This window comes from Typopeltis vanoorti, chromosome 8 (genome assembly GCF_054136105.1).
Source record: "Typopeltis vanoorti isolate ZY-2024b chromosome 8, IOZ_Tvanoo_1.0, whole genome shotgun sequence".
NCBI lineage: Eukaryota > Metazoa > Arthropoda > Arachnida > Uropygi > Thelyphonidae > Typopeltis > Typopeltis vanoorti.
Genome location: NC_143556.1, coordinates 124,536,194 through 124,547,717, shown reverse-complemented (window position 1 = coordinate 124,547,717; position 11,524 = coordinate 124,536,194). Strand labels below are relative to the sequence as shown.

Here is an 11,524-nt window from a genome sequence, read left to right as displayed (position 1 = left end):
TGTCTACCAAACGGACGAAGCAGAGATCGTCCGCACATTGCTGAGTGAGTAACTGAACCGTGTGCATGCTAAGAGTAACGATGGGTTCTCAGCTACGTTATAAGAATGAGAAAGTGTTAGGAGATAGCTAAACAGTGAGAGAATAGGAGAAAAATAAATCGATGCAGTATTATTTATAATTTGAAATCGACATTAAAATGAGCAACAAGACTCGAGCACTATAAGAAATGAGGACTCAGAGGCTTATTTATTCGTTTCTCGTTATCATTTCGTGCAAACATGTGATTCTATTTAAGTCATTAAAAGTAGCAGAGCTGCCCACTCAAACCATAAGGGAGGAACATAACAAAAGGCCGATTCGACTTGCCGTTTTAGCTCCTGGCGATGATTCTGAACGTTATTCGTTACATAAAATTCTGCCGTCTGTACTATTTGCTGTCCGGACATTGGAACGAAAAGGCGGGAAAGAAATGGAAGTTATATATAGGGATACGGAGTGTTCATCGACCTTCGGTCCACTTGCTGCTTTTGACTTTTATATCTCTGGGAAGGCTGATGTCTTTCTAGGCCCAACGTGTCCTTATGTTTTGGCTCCCGTAGCACGCTATACGACAGTATGGGAACTTCCTGTGATAACTGCAGGAGGACAAAATGATGCGTTCGACTTTAAGAACCCACAGTACCGGCTCTTAACACGAATGAATGGTTCCTACGCACAACTGGGACTTATTTTTTTGGAAATACTAAATTTATTTCGTTGGCGTATTGCCGCAATGCTGTATCATAACAGTGACAATCGTACATCGGGTCATTCCGACTGTTATTTTACCCTCGCTCCTGTCTTTAAGTCATTAGGAAGACACCTGTTTCATAAAAACTTCGATGAAGCTAAAGCTAATGTTGATTACAAAAAATTGCTGCTGGAGCTCTCTAAGAATGCTCGCGGTGAGTAAACTTCGTAGCATTTTTCTCATGTTGATATCACAGTAAATTTATGTTATCGGAAGACGAAATGTGAATAAAGATATTTAATACGGTAAATAATTTGTAATTAAAAGTTGATTACGTAGATATAAATTAAGCATTAATTTAACAGAAAATTTATGTAGAAAATTCTTGAAAAAAAAACTAATGTTTATTGAGTTGTTTTAGGACTTGCATCTTTTTGTGCCAAGCATAAAGGAAAATTATTTATTATAAATTTGAATACTTGCAATATTACTTAGATTATATAACTGATATTGCAATTTCATAAGTGGAATTATATTTTAAAACAAATAAAACATGAGACAGAAATAAACTATACTCCTGCTTTAAATAATAAAACAGACCAGTTCTTTATTTAATGCATTTAATACAAATTTTTTCATGAGAAAATTAATTTTATAATACGGTTTCTCGTAAATATTCAAAGAAACTTTATTATATTGTGTTCGAGTGAAATGGCCGCGAGAAGAAAACTGACGGAATTTGAAAGAGCCGTTGTGATAGGTTGCCATGTTATCGACCTATCTATTCGACAAATTGCGCCATGGCTATATATTCTTCACAATATGGTGCCCAATTATTTCTTCAAAATTGAGAATCCCAGCTAACAATCAATGATATCATACTGAGATGAAAGCGCAGAGAGTCAACTGCAAGTGCTTCGCTCATTGGACGACTCACCACACTCACAGAACGTGGCCATAGAGTGCTAAGAAAGATAATATATAAAAAATGACATTCGTCGGCCGACACTTTGAGTGCTGAGTTCTGGGCATCTACTCGATCACGAATATCCAAATGAATATTCAAAACCAGTCCAGTACCAAGGCACAACATGTGTTTTCATGGCAGGACAGCAATGTGCAAGCTTCACATTAACCGAACCAACACGCAGTGTCATCTTGAGTTGTGCGAAGAGCGTGTATAATGGGAAATGGAAAAATTTGTTATCGAGGGACGAATCACGGTACAACCTCTACTGAGAAGATGGACTGATGAGAGTGTTGCGGAGATCCGGTTAACGTCTCTTCTCAGAGTGCATAACCCCAACTATGAAATATCGTATGGCGTTGTGATGGTATGGTCCAGTGTTTCGTGATTTGTTCTAGGACCTCTGTGTTCGGTGCCACGAACATTGAGCTTCGAGAGGTATCTGAACATTCTGGACAATGCAATGCTTCCTACTTTTGTGGCGTTTCTATGCAACTCACCATCGCCTCTTTCAGCAAGACAGTGCGTGTTTTGTGGAAAGGAACGTCGCCACATTTGACTGCCATCAACAGAGCCCTGATCTCAACCCTATAGAACATCTGGGATGAACTGAAGGGAGGTTTTCACCACAACAGTCGAGTATCTCATTACTCGCCTACAGGAAGAATGGTCCAAAATTACCATTGATCGCTATCAATATTACCCTTGTGGAAAGTATGCCCTGTAGGATTGCTGCAGTCATCGATCGCAGCGAAAGGAAATCCTACATCTTATTAAAGTAGGCGCCATGGCTATATGTTGTTCATACTATGGTGCTCTTTTACTTCTTTCCAAGCGGTGTATAAATTATTCTATGTTTGCTATATTTATACACCGCTTGGAAAGAAGTAAAAGAGCACCATAGTATATGTATATATACTATGGTGCTCTTTAGTATATATACACCAATAAAAAAAACTTTACAATAAAGTTTTTTTTTATTGGTGTATAAATTATTCTATGTTTGCTATATTTTAACTGTGGTACCACAGGTGATGTAACTATTCAGCTGTTAGTTACAAGTAAATATTTTCTACTTTCATAATAAGGAAATAAATACCAATAAAAAAAACTTTATTGTAAATCTTGCTAAGAGAAAGAGAAATCTGAACTAAAATAGTAGTAAGAAACGAAATGATTCGTGGCTCTTGGCGAAGCTCGTGCATAACAATTGTCTGTAATGTTTAAACATTTACAACAATTTGGCGTTTAAACCATCTGTGCGCACTTTATTATATTATATTATATAAATTTATTATATTAGTGACTTACGCTACGGCTGAATGAAAATAATTGGAGAGAACTATGTTTGACATCAATCTTATGTATTAGATAAAGGTAGATTAGATGCAGATGTAAGGAAACAAATTTAGGAGGTGAATGTTATACAGCATTGTCCTAATGCCCACCTATAACTCGAATCAACCGAAATACAAAGAAGTTGTTAATTAATTTTAAATATGAATCGATATCTTTAGTGATGAATATGCGAATATCGCTTTAAGTGAATGTAATGAATTTCTTTTCCTTTCACATTTAAAGGGGGAATTGAGAGTTTAACGTTGTTCATATTTTGGAAGCTTTGCAACATCCAATCGTCATATGGACGGCTTTTAAAAACAACTTTGTTATACGAGAAGGCAAATAACTTTTCCAGTCTGCTTGGCTGAGTGAATTCCCTCATCTTTCTCCAAAAGTTGTTTGTTTGTGAAACTCTTTAGGTTTTAATCAGTTTTCGTTGTCCTGATTGAGATAACCACTCTGCTTATTGGACATCGAAATCAACTTAAAAATTTCTATATTTGATTGTCATATACAGTTTCCGGATTACCTAACCTTTAGTCTGACTAAAATATAAAACGTTTTATTGTTTATCTGTCTTTCGTGCACAGAATGGATATAATAAATAAATAAATAAATAAATAAATAATAAAAACTTGGGGAAGAGGTTTTCTCTATTAAAAACTTTAATAGAGAAACCAGGATTACTCAACTTGAACTTTATTGGTTTATCGCATTAACATGTATAAACTACGCTATTATGCATATTAATACGTGCATCTTTAACTGTCAGCCATAATAAATTCATGATTTGAATTTCTTCATTCTTGTATAGAGACTTAGAAATTACTGTACTTTATGTAAATTTGATCATCGTCTTTCCTCACAGTTATTAGTCCGATGCTTAAATTTTTTGAGTGTCCATGAATTCAAGAAAGAGTTACACTTAAAACTCTATCATGAATTTTATCATTTTATGTCTTCCCATAATGAGAACCATAATTCATTCAACTATAAGGAAACAAGGTAAATCAAACTAAATGCATTGGTCTCTGTCCAAATTCATTATGCCCAACTTAATCAGAGGATTAGCAGTGAGTTACGTTCTAGAGGTGTAATCACAACATTTTTGAGTGCTTCTCGACGTAGTCCATTTGTTGTTGGTATTTGATTATATAGAGAAACCTGTGGAAAATTCATGACTAAATTTAACACACGTAAACCACAGTAGTATGTTTTTTTATTATTTCGTCCTAGGTATCTTAGGAAATCATCAGTACAGTAAGGCAATACTAGGAATGACAAAAGAAAGGGCACGTACGGACAAAAGAATCCAAATTACGTGCAGTGGCGCATTGCCGCCTGAACTTAAATTAAATTAAATTGAACTAAATTACTTAAATTAAATTAAAATTAATTACAGTTAAGTTATCATGTTACACAATTTTGTATGACAATTTCCCATACTTTAGGGATGGCAAGAATATCATTGCGGTTTAGATTTAGTCTGTGGAGTAGTGCTTCAGCACTTTCTTTACATAAACGTATTTATTTATATGAAGATCAGTGTAGAAGTTTTGTCTTTTTCCAATGGATCTTTTGGTTTGGGTTTTCAACTCCGTGTTGTGCAAGGCCTGATTTATGTGGTTTCGGAACATCAAGACCATATCCACCTCATCAAACCACATAAATCAGGCCTTGCTCAACACGGAGTTAAAAACCCAAACCACAAGATCAATTGGAAAAAGACAAAACTTCTACACTGATCTTCATATAAATATGAACGTTTATATAAAGAAAGTGCTGAGGCCCTACTCTACAGACCAAATCTAAGCTGCAATTATGTTCTTGCCATCCCTAAAGTATGGGAAATTGTCATACAAAATTGTGTAAAGTAATAACTTAACTGTAATTAATTTTAATTTAATTTAAGTAATTTAGTTCAATTTAATATAATTTAAGTTCATGCCGCAACGCGCCACTGCACGCAATTTGTCAACGCTGTAGACGATTAATATATTCTCAATGCGGACAGCAACTGAGCTTAGCAGTGATTGACTTTGGCAACTAATCCACATGTCCTGAGGAATAAGTGGTACCTCAATTTCTCAAAGTATCGCACTTGAACATTAATTTGTATCATAGATTTCAAATTTGCAAGCAGAGATTTATAAAGTTACACAAGGGGTACGAAAGGAAAGTTAATTCTGTCGGTTAAGATACTTACTACATTTTCCAAGGAAATCAGTGAATGATTTAACCCAAGGAAAGCAAAACCATAGCGCATAGCAAACAGCGAATGGATAAAAATAACATTATTAAGAAGGGATGGTTAAGCTGTTCTACTTCAAAGTTAATTTTTTGGTTTTAAAAGGAACGCATGGATATTAATTGAAGTTTTTGAGAACATTTACTATGTTTATTAACTCAATACCATATATCTTTATATTAAATATAAAGATATATTTATATTATATTAAATATTTTAATATCTTTATATTAAAATTCTATTTCATTTATTATAATTATTATAGAATAATACTCGAATTCACAGACACACTCATATATCTTTTCTCGGAATGTTATTTATCTCCAGCTCGTACTATCCGATCAAATTCTTATCTCTCGAGGAACTCTTGATGCAAGGAATGCCTGGAGTGGAGGGTGTATACTTTATTGCACTCTAGGATAACTTCTCGCTTTGCAAAATTCCAAAATTCGTCCTATCTATGAATATGGAGCACGCATTAGGGTGAGTGTCCCAAATATCTCCTTGACGCAAACAATCAGATATGTTCTTCCAAACAAATGATGAATGATTACCTTCCATGGTCTCGAAGCATCAATGAAAGAGGAAAGACCCTTGTTCTTTGCAACTATTCCTTTCGTATTATCCATTTCAAAAGCTTTTCCTGTCTCTCAACGTCTAACCTGCATATGGCAGTTTCGCGTTTTTTCAGTTTTCATGTATCGACTGAAGAATTTTCTATTTCAGGAGATAATATTCATTACTTATAAATGTTGAAGTGGTTTGTGGAACATACTCGAATACATCTAATCGGCATCTTGAAAATTCCGTTAGATGCTAGTTAGGTGGTATTAGTAGTAATCGTTAGAGAAAAGGAGCAACTTACTTTTCTGGTAACAGCCATTCAGTTAACAGTACCTGGAGGTACTGTTAACTGAATGAAACATGAGGTTGAATGTTTAAGTCAAAAGCTGCTATATTCTACACCCCCCCCCAACATTAATAAAACTTTTAATGGTATGTAATTTCACTTTAAGTAGGAAGATACTAACCAGTAAGTATTATGATCAATCATTTGTATATATAATAAGTATCTTCTTGCTTACTGTTTCTTGCTTGCTTGTTTGTTCTATTCTTTTAACTCATTACAATATATGACTGTATTTCTTGATTAAAACGGTTATACCTATTGTGCATTTATATGGCTTGCTTCTTCTTCTTCTTCATGTAGCTTCCTCAGTGAGAGGGTGCAGCAACATGTCCTTCCAGTTCTCTCTGTTGATGGCTTTCCTTTTTTTTTCTCCTGCATAGCCATATGATCCTCTCTATGACCTTATATCTTCAAGCCATGTCCTTCGTTTTTTTGCCTCTTGATCCTTTCCCCATAATTTTACTTCTAAAAATGTTAGTATCCTCTATCCTGCTGAACCTCTCAGTGCATGTCCTGCCAATCTCATCTTTCTCTGAATCATTTCCTGTAATAAAGATCTCTGTAGGACATCCGTATTTGTCACATGTTCTGTCCATGGGATTTTCAGAGCTCTCCTATAAGCACCACATTTCAAAGGCCATTATCTGCTGTCTTACTCTCTTCTTGAATATCTAGGTCTCACTTCCTCTTCTGATGACTTGCTAACAAATGCAAATTTTCATTAGAATCAATTCCATACTTCATAAAAATGCATTGAGTAGTTTTTACTTTCTTAGTAGAATTCTATTTACCGGGAAATTTCTATAACATACACTTGTATACTAACCAATGGACTTCAGTCTCGAAAAACAGGGATAACGCACTGGCACAAAAAAAGGATTTTTGTGAATTAGGGCTAAATCAACTAGTATGAGCATGGTGTGATCCGTGTAAAGAAGTTAAGGGTACACACTATACCGAAACATTATATTAAAACTCATTAGAGTACGCATGTACTTTTAGACAAAGTACTTACATGTACTCTGATCACTAATTACTCTTAGCACAACTATAAACGTAAACAATACACATCATCCGAATGTTGAATCGTTAATCATCAGTCGTTCAAATCTCTCAATTGCTTTCTAGTACGATGCGAATACGTGTGTTTCTTACATGGCTTAATATAGTCGTACTAAAAGGAGCCTAGTCGGACTAAAAGCGGATCACTTACGATAACACAAAAATTCAGCCAATTGGCGAAAATGAAAGGAGAAGAGAACAGGTCCCATCGTTTAACTATTTCTGAAACAAAAAAAATGAATATAGTTGTTTTTTTCTGTTGTTTCGAGTCCCTCACAATTTCTTCACAACTGACATTCCATTCAATTGCATACATTTGCTATTGCTATAATTCTCTTAAATATCTAACCTATGGATTTATGAAAATTATTTTATTAAATTAGATTCTATCTATCTATCGCTTTCTCCCTTCCGTCTGTTACAGACGTGTTGGGTCTCCTCCTAATGAGGAGTCACTGCGAAATAACGCAGCCGGCACGCCACTCCTCTGCTGCATCCCTAATGGAGGTATTCCTGACTGTAGTCCGTGTGAGTTCACGTGGCCGGTTTGCCTGCTTTGCGGGATGAAAACCCCAGGATAAACTGGGGTAAAAACCCTATTACCCGCGCCCAAGACCGGCTAACTTGGCTATGGCTGAGGAAGATCCTTGAGCTCCTCACGTCTCCGACAGGAATCGAACCTAGGAGTTCCTTCCCTAGGGATATGGTTGCGAAGCGCATAGCCGCTAGGCTAATGGCAGGGGCTGTATTAGATTACTTTTTGTATTAATTTATTTTTTGAAATATATGACATTCCCTTATTTTTTAATTAATGAGCCTTATGAAATGTTTTCTCAGAAATAAAAAGCATATCTGAGTATTTTTATATTTCTATCTCATCACGATATTTCCTCTCTAAAATATCCCATCAGAATGGGATTTTTTTTATGTCCATGTTTTATTTATTTATTCGGTTTTTTGCCTCCGTGGGTGTCCTTTTCTGCACTTACGGGATGTTGCCTTAGACGTAATTGAAGAGTAAATTCCCCTCTCTCCTAGTTTTGATTTCAATTTGTGCTGCGATTCAAAGATGACTTCAAGGATTGTTAGCTTCCTATTTTTTAACAACATGGGTCTTTCTGTAGAATCCAAATCATGCTTACTATAGAATTGCATTATAACTGATTTTGTCATTTGTTTTCACATTATTTCACTGCTATTAATCTATCATGGAGTGACCTTTTATCGGCTGAATGGTTTAACCTCTGTGTTAATGAATTGTATACAAATATGAAGATCATTAGAATAAAAGTTTGTAATAAATAACTTTGTTTCTAGTTTGTTTCTAAAAACATGTGTCATGCAACACATGTTTGTGTGAATGTCTGTGGTCTATAATTATATTTGCCGACATTTTCCTGCTATACTCCCAACAGAACGACGACTATTTTCTTGGTTTTTTATCTCTTATATAAACAGGCTTCTACTGTATGACCTCCTGAAGACTGCTACCAAATACTTTATAGCCTTCGACTAGCTGTGTGAAGCCATAGACCATGTCTACACTCGAATGTTTGATCCTTTGGGATCAATATATAACTTCTAGTTTTATGTTGTTTTGACTTAAACGCACGAGAACCTCTTGCGGCAACAGTATGAGGTTTTCCATGTTTTATTTATTTATTTTTGTTTTATTTCTTCAGTCGAAAAATGTAAGAGTGTGAATTAAGAATGGCATTTACTCTTGTGGCAGTATTATTATTATTATTATTATTATTATTATTATTATTATTATTATTATTATTATTATTATTATTATCCTTTCTATGAACTCTCAAACTTCAATACTTCAAATTTAGTTAATATTTTACTGTCAGTATTTGGGCTCATGTTATGAATCGGGTTTTTATCCAGCACGATTTACAATAAATGCTATTAACAAGCCAGGATTTTAGCTATATATATATATATATATATATATATATATATATATTATACATGAAGGGGCGTTTTGATTAATGATGGATCACTCCATTTCAAACAGTGATGCCATACATAATCCCTAAAGCACTCTGCGATTTAATTAAATGAATGTCTCGTTGTTTTCACTGTGTTAGCAGATATCAGGTTAAACTGGTGGTAGATTTAAATCCGATCACATTTCGCATTCAGGAACTATTTTGGTGTTAAATGAAACATTTGGGACAGTGTAAGAGTGAAAAAAAAGTCATTAAAAACTTAAAACTTGCATTCATTCGCTGGAGAATAACTATATTCTTCTCTCATCACTGCTCTGATTTTCTCTTAACTTTTTTCTGATGCCAGATGAGGGAGCGCACTAGCAGTTAGCTTTTTTTCCCTTTTTTGTCATTATTTTACTTTCTTTTCCTTGTTTTTTAAGGTCAAGCCAGCGAAAGAGGGAGAATTGGTTGTGGAAACGAATATTACATTCAGGGTTTGTGTCCTACAATAATCTAAATCCAAAATTTATTTTTTATGCGTTATGATTTAAATGAATAGTGGTTCGTATCCTTCAAAATGATTGAGAAATATAAATAATTTCTGATACAACAGAAAGTTAATGTAAGATTTCAGAGAGAAAGGTTGGTACAGCAAGGTTAGTAATGAATAACGAAACAATAATTTATCCCTCTGATTGTAAAGAAAGCTATGCTGAACTTGAATTTGTATTTATGACTGCCATATATATATATATATATATATACACTTAAAATATATGATACTTGAAAATACTATTAACGGTGATAAAGGGCATGTGTATCAATGCCTTGGGTAACAACTGGGAGAACACCCTAGTTTAGACAGAAGGTAATGAAGTCAAAATTCTTTTATCTGTAAGGAAATATCTTTCGAATTAATTAAAAATTCAGAGTTTCGCAGGAAATAGAAAGAAGCTTCGAAAGAACTCTTCGTTCGACTTAACCTCATCTTTCTTTCATTTAGTTTCCCTGATTTAAAATGATCAAGGTAGTTTCCCTCGCATCGCAGGTGTGAGGCGTTGCCCTAAGGTGGAAGTCTCAAACCGTTTAATAATTAATTTGTGGCGAAGTATGTTGTTGAGATGAAATGTTTTGAATTGCAGCAAAATAACGAAGGTTATGATGCCAGCGTATTTTTGTAGTACACTGCGTGCGCTTGTTTCTGTCGTTTTCATTTTTTGCTAGACCAAACTCCCTGTTACATCATATATAAGACCAGCTAACTCAATTTCAGTTGAACGGCTCTTATATAGGTGCGCCCAAAACGAGATTTAAACTTAGGTATTTCTACCGAAAATATATTGTCATTACCGACCAAGCTACAAGCTGCTGTCATTTAGTTTGTTGACGGGGCAACTAAAATAATAGACCGCATGTATTATTTCTGAGAGTGTCATATTTTGGCCAGTTCTGGCTTGTTGTGATAAAACCCTGAATTTCCTAGAGAAAAATATTTCTGCCTCATTATCGGACTAGAACACGCTGTACTTATTGTCGAGTATTTGAAAGGTTTATCACTTGGACGGAATACAAGTGTGTGCATATCGCTACCGGCAGCCAGGTTTCTTGAATTTTCATTTGGTTTTGTTCACATATTCATAACACAACCGAAAATAAATTATGCTTTAAAATTTAATCGTTGGTACACAAGAAGTCTCTGGGGGAGGGGAGTTTAATAGGAGTTAAACATTTCTGTTTGTAATTCTATATTCATACAGAACTATTGATTAAATATTTTGTGGACGGGCGGATTTGAGAAAATAAAAGACAGAAGAGGTTTTTGTTTTATATTTACAGTATCTTAATTCGAGTTATTTTAATACATTTTCAGATATTTTATTTCGAATTTGTTATTTTTTTTTTTGAAACATATTGGCGCTTACACCAATATTTACAATAAAATATAAAATCTTATAAATTATAAAATGGATTGTTATTTCTTTTGGAATAAATAAATAAATAAATCCACTTGTGAATTTACTTTCATTAAAAATACAGTACGATTGTTTTAGCCTGCTGGATGATTGCCGATTTTTTTTTGAAAATCCTTATTTTGCTAGTAATTTATGTTCATCATCATACCGTATGAAAGGCAATGTTCCTAATCCTATTTACTACTTAATTCTTTACACTCCTGAGTGGGTTCTACGGTTGATTTGCTAGATTGCTAGGGTAAACAATCGTTGAGGAAAGGGGGGGGGGGATGCGTCAAATTTAACAGAGTTATGACAGGTATGTAAGCATTCTTTGGATCCTAATTAGCGATTATAGTAGTGCTTAATATTT

The 11,524-nt window shown here is 34.5% G+C and overlaps 1 protein-coding gene across 1 annotated transcript in view; it reads left to right on the top strand.

The window, feature by feature from the left end:
• The first annotated feature begins 227 nt into the window (after positions 1 to 227).
• LOC150104327 (atrial natriuretic peptide receptor 1-like) overlaps positions 228 to 11,524 on the top strand; it is a 358,232-nt gene continuing 346,935 nt past the window's right edge. The window contains exon 1 of the mRNA XM_090396458.1: positions 228 to 945. Coding sequence (XP_090252584.1) covers positions 228 to 945 — 718 coding nt within the window. The remainder of the gene's footprint in view (positions 946 to 11,524) is intronic.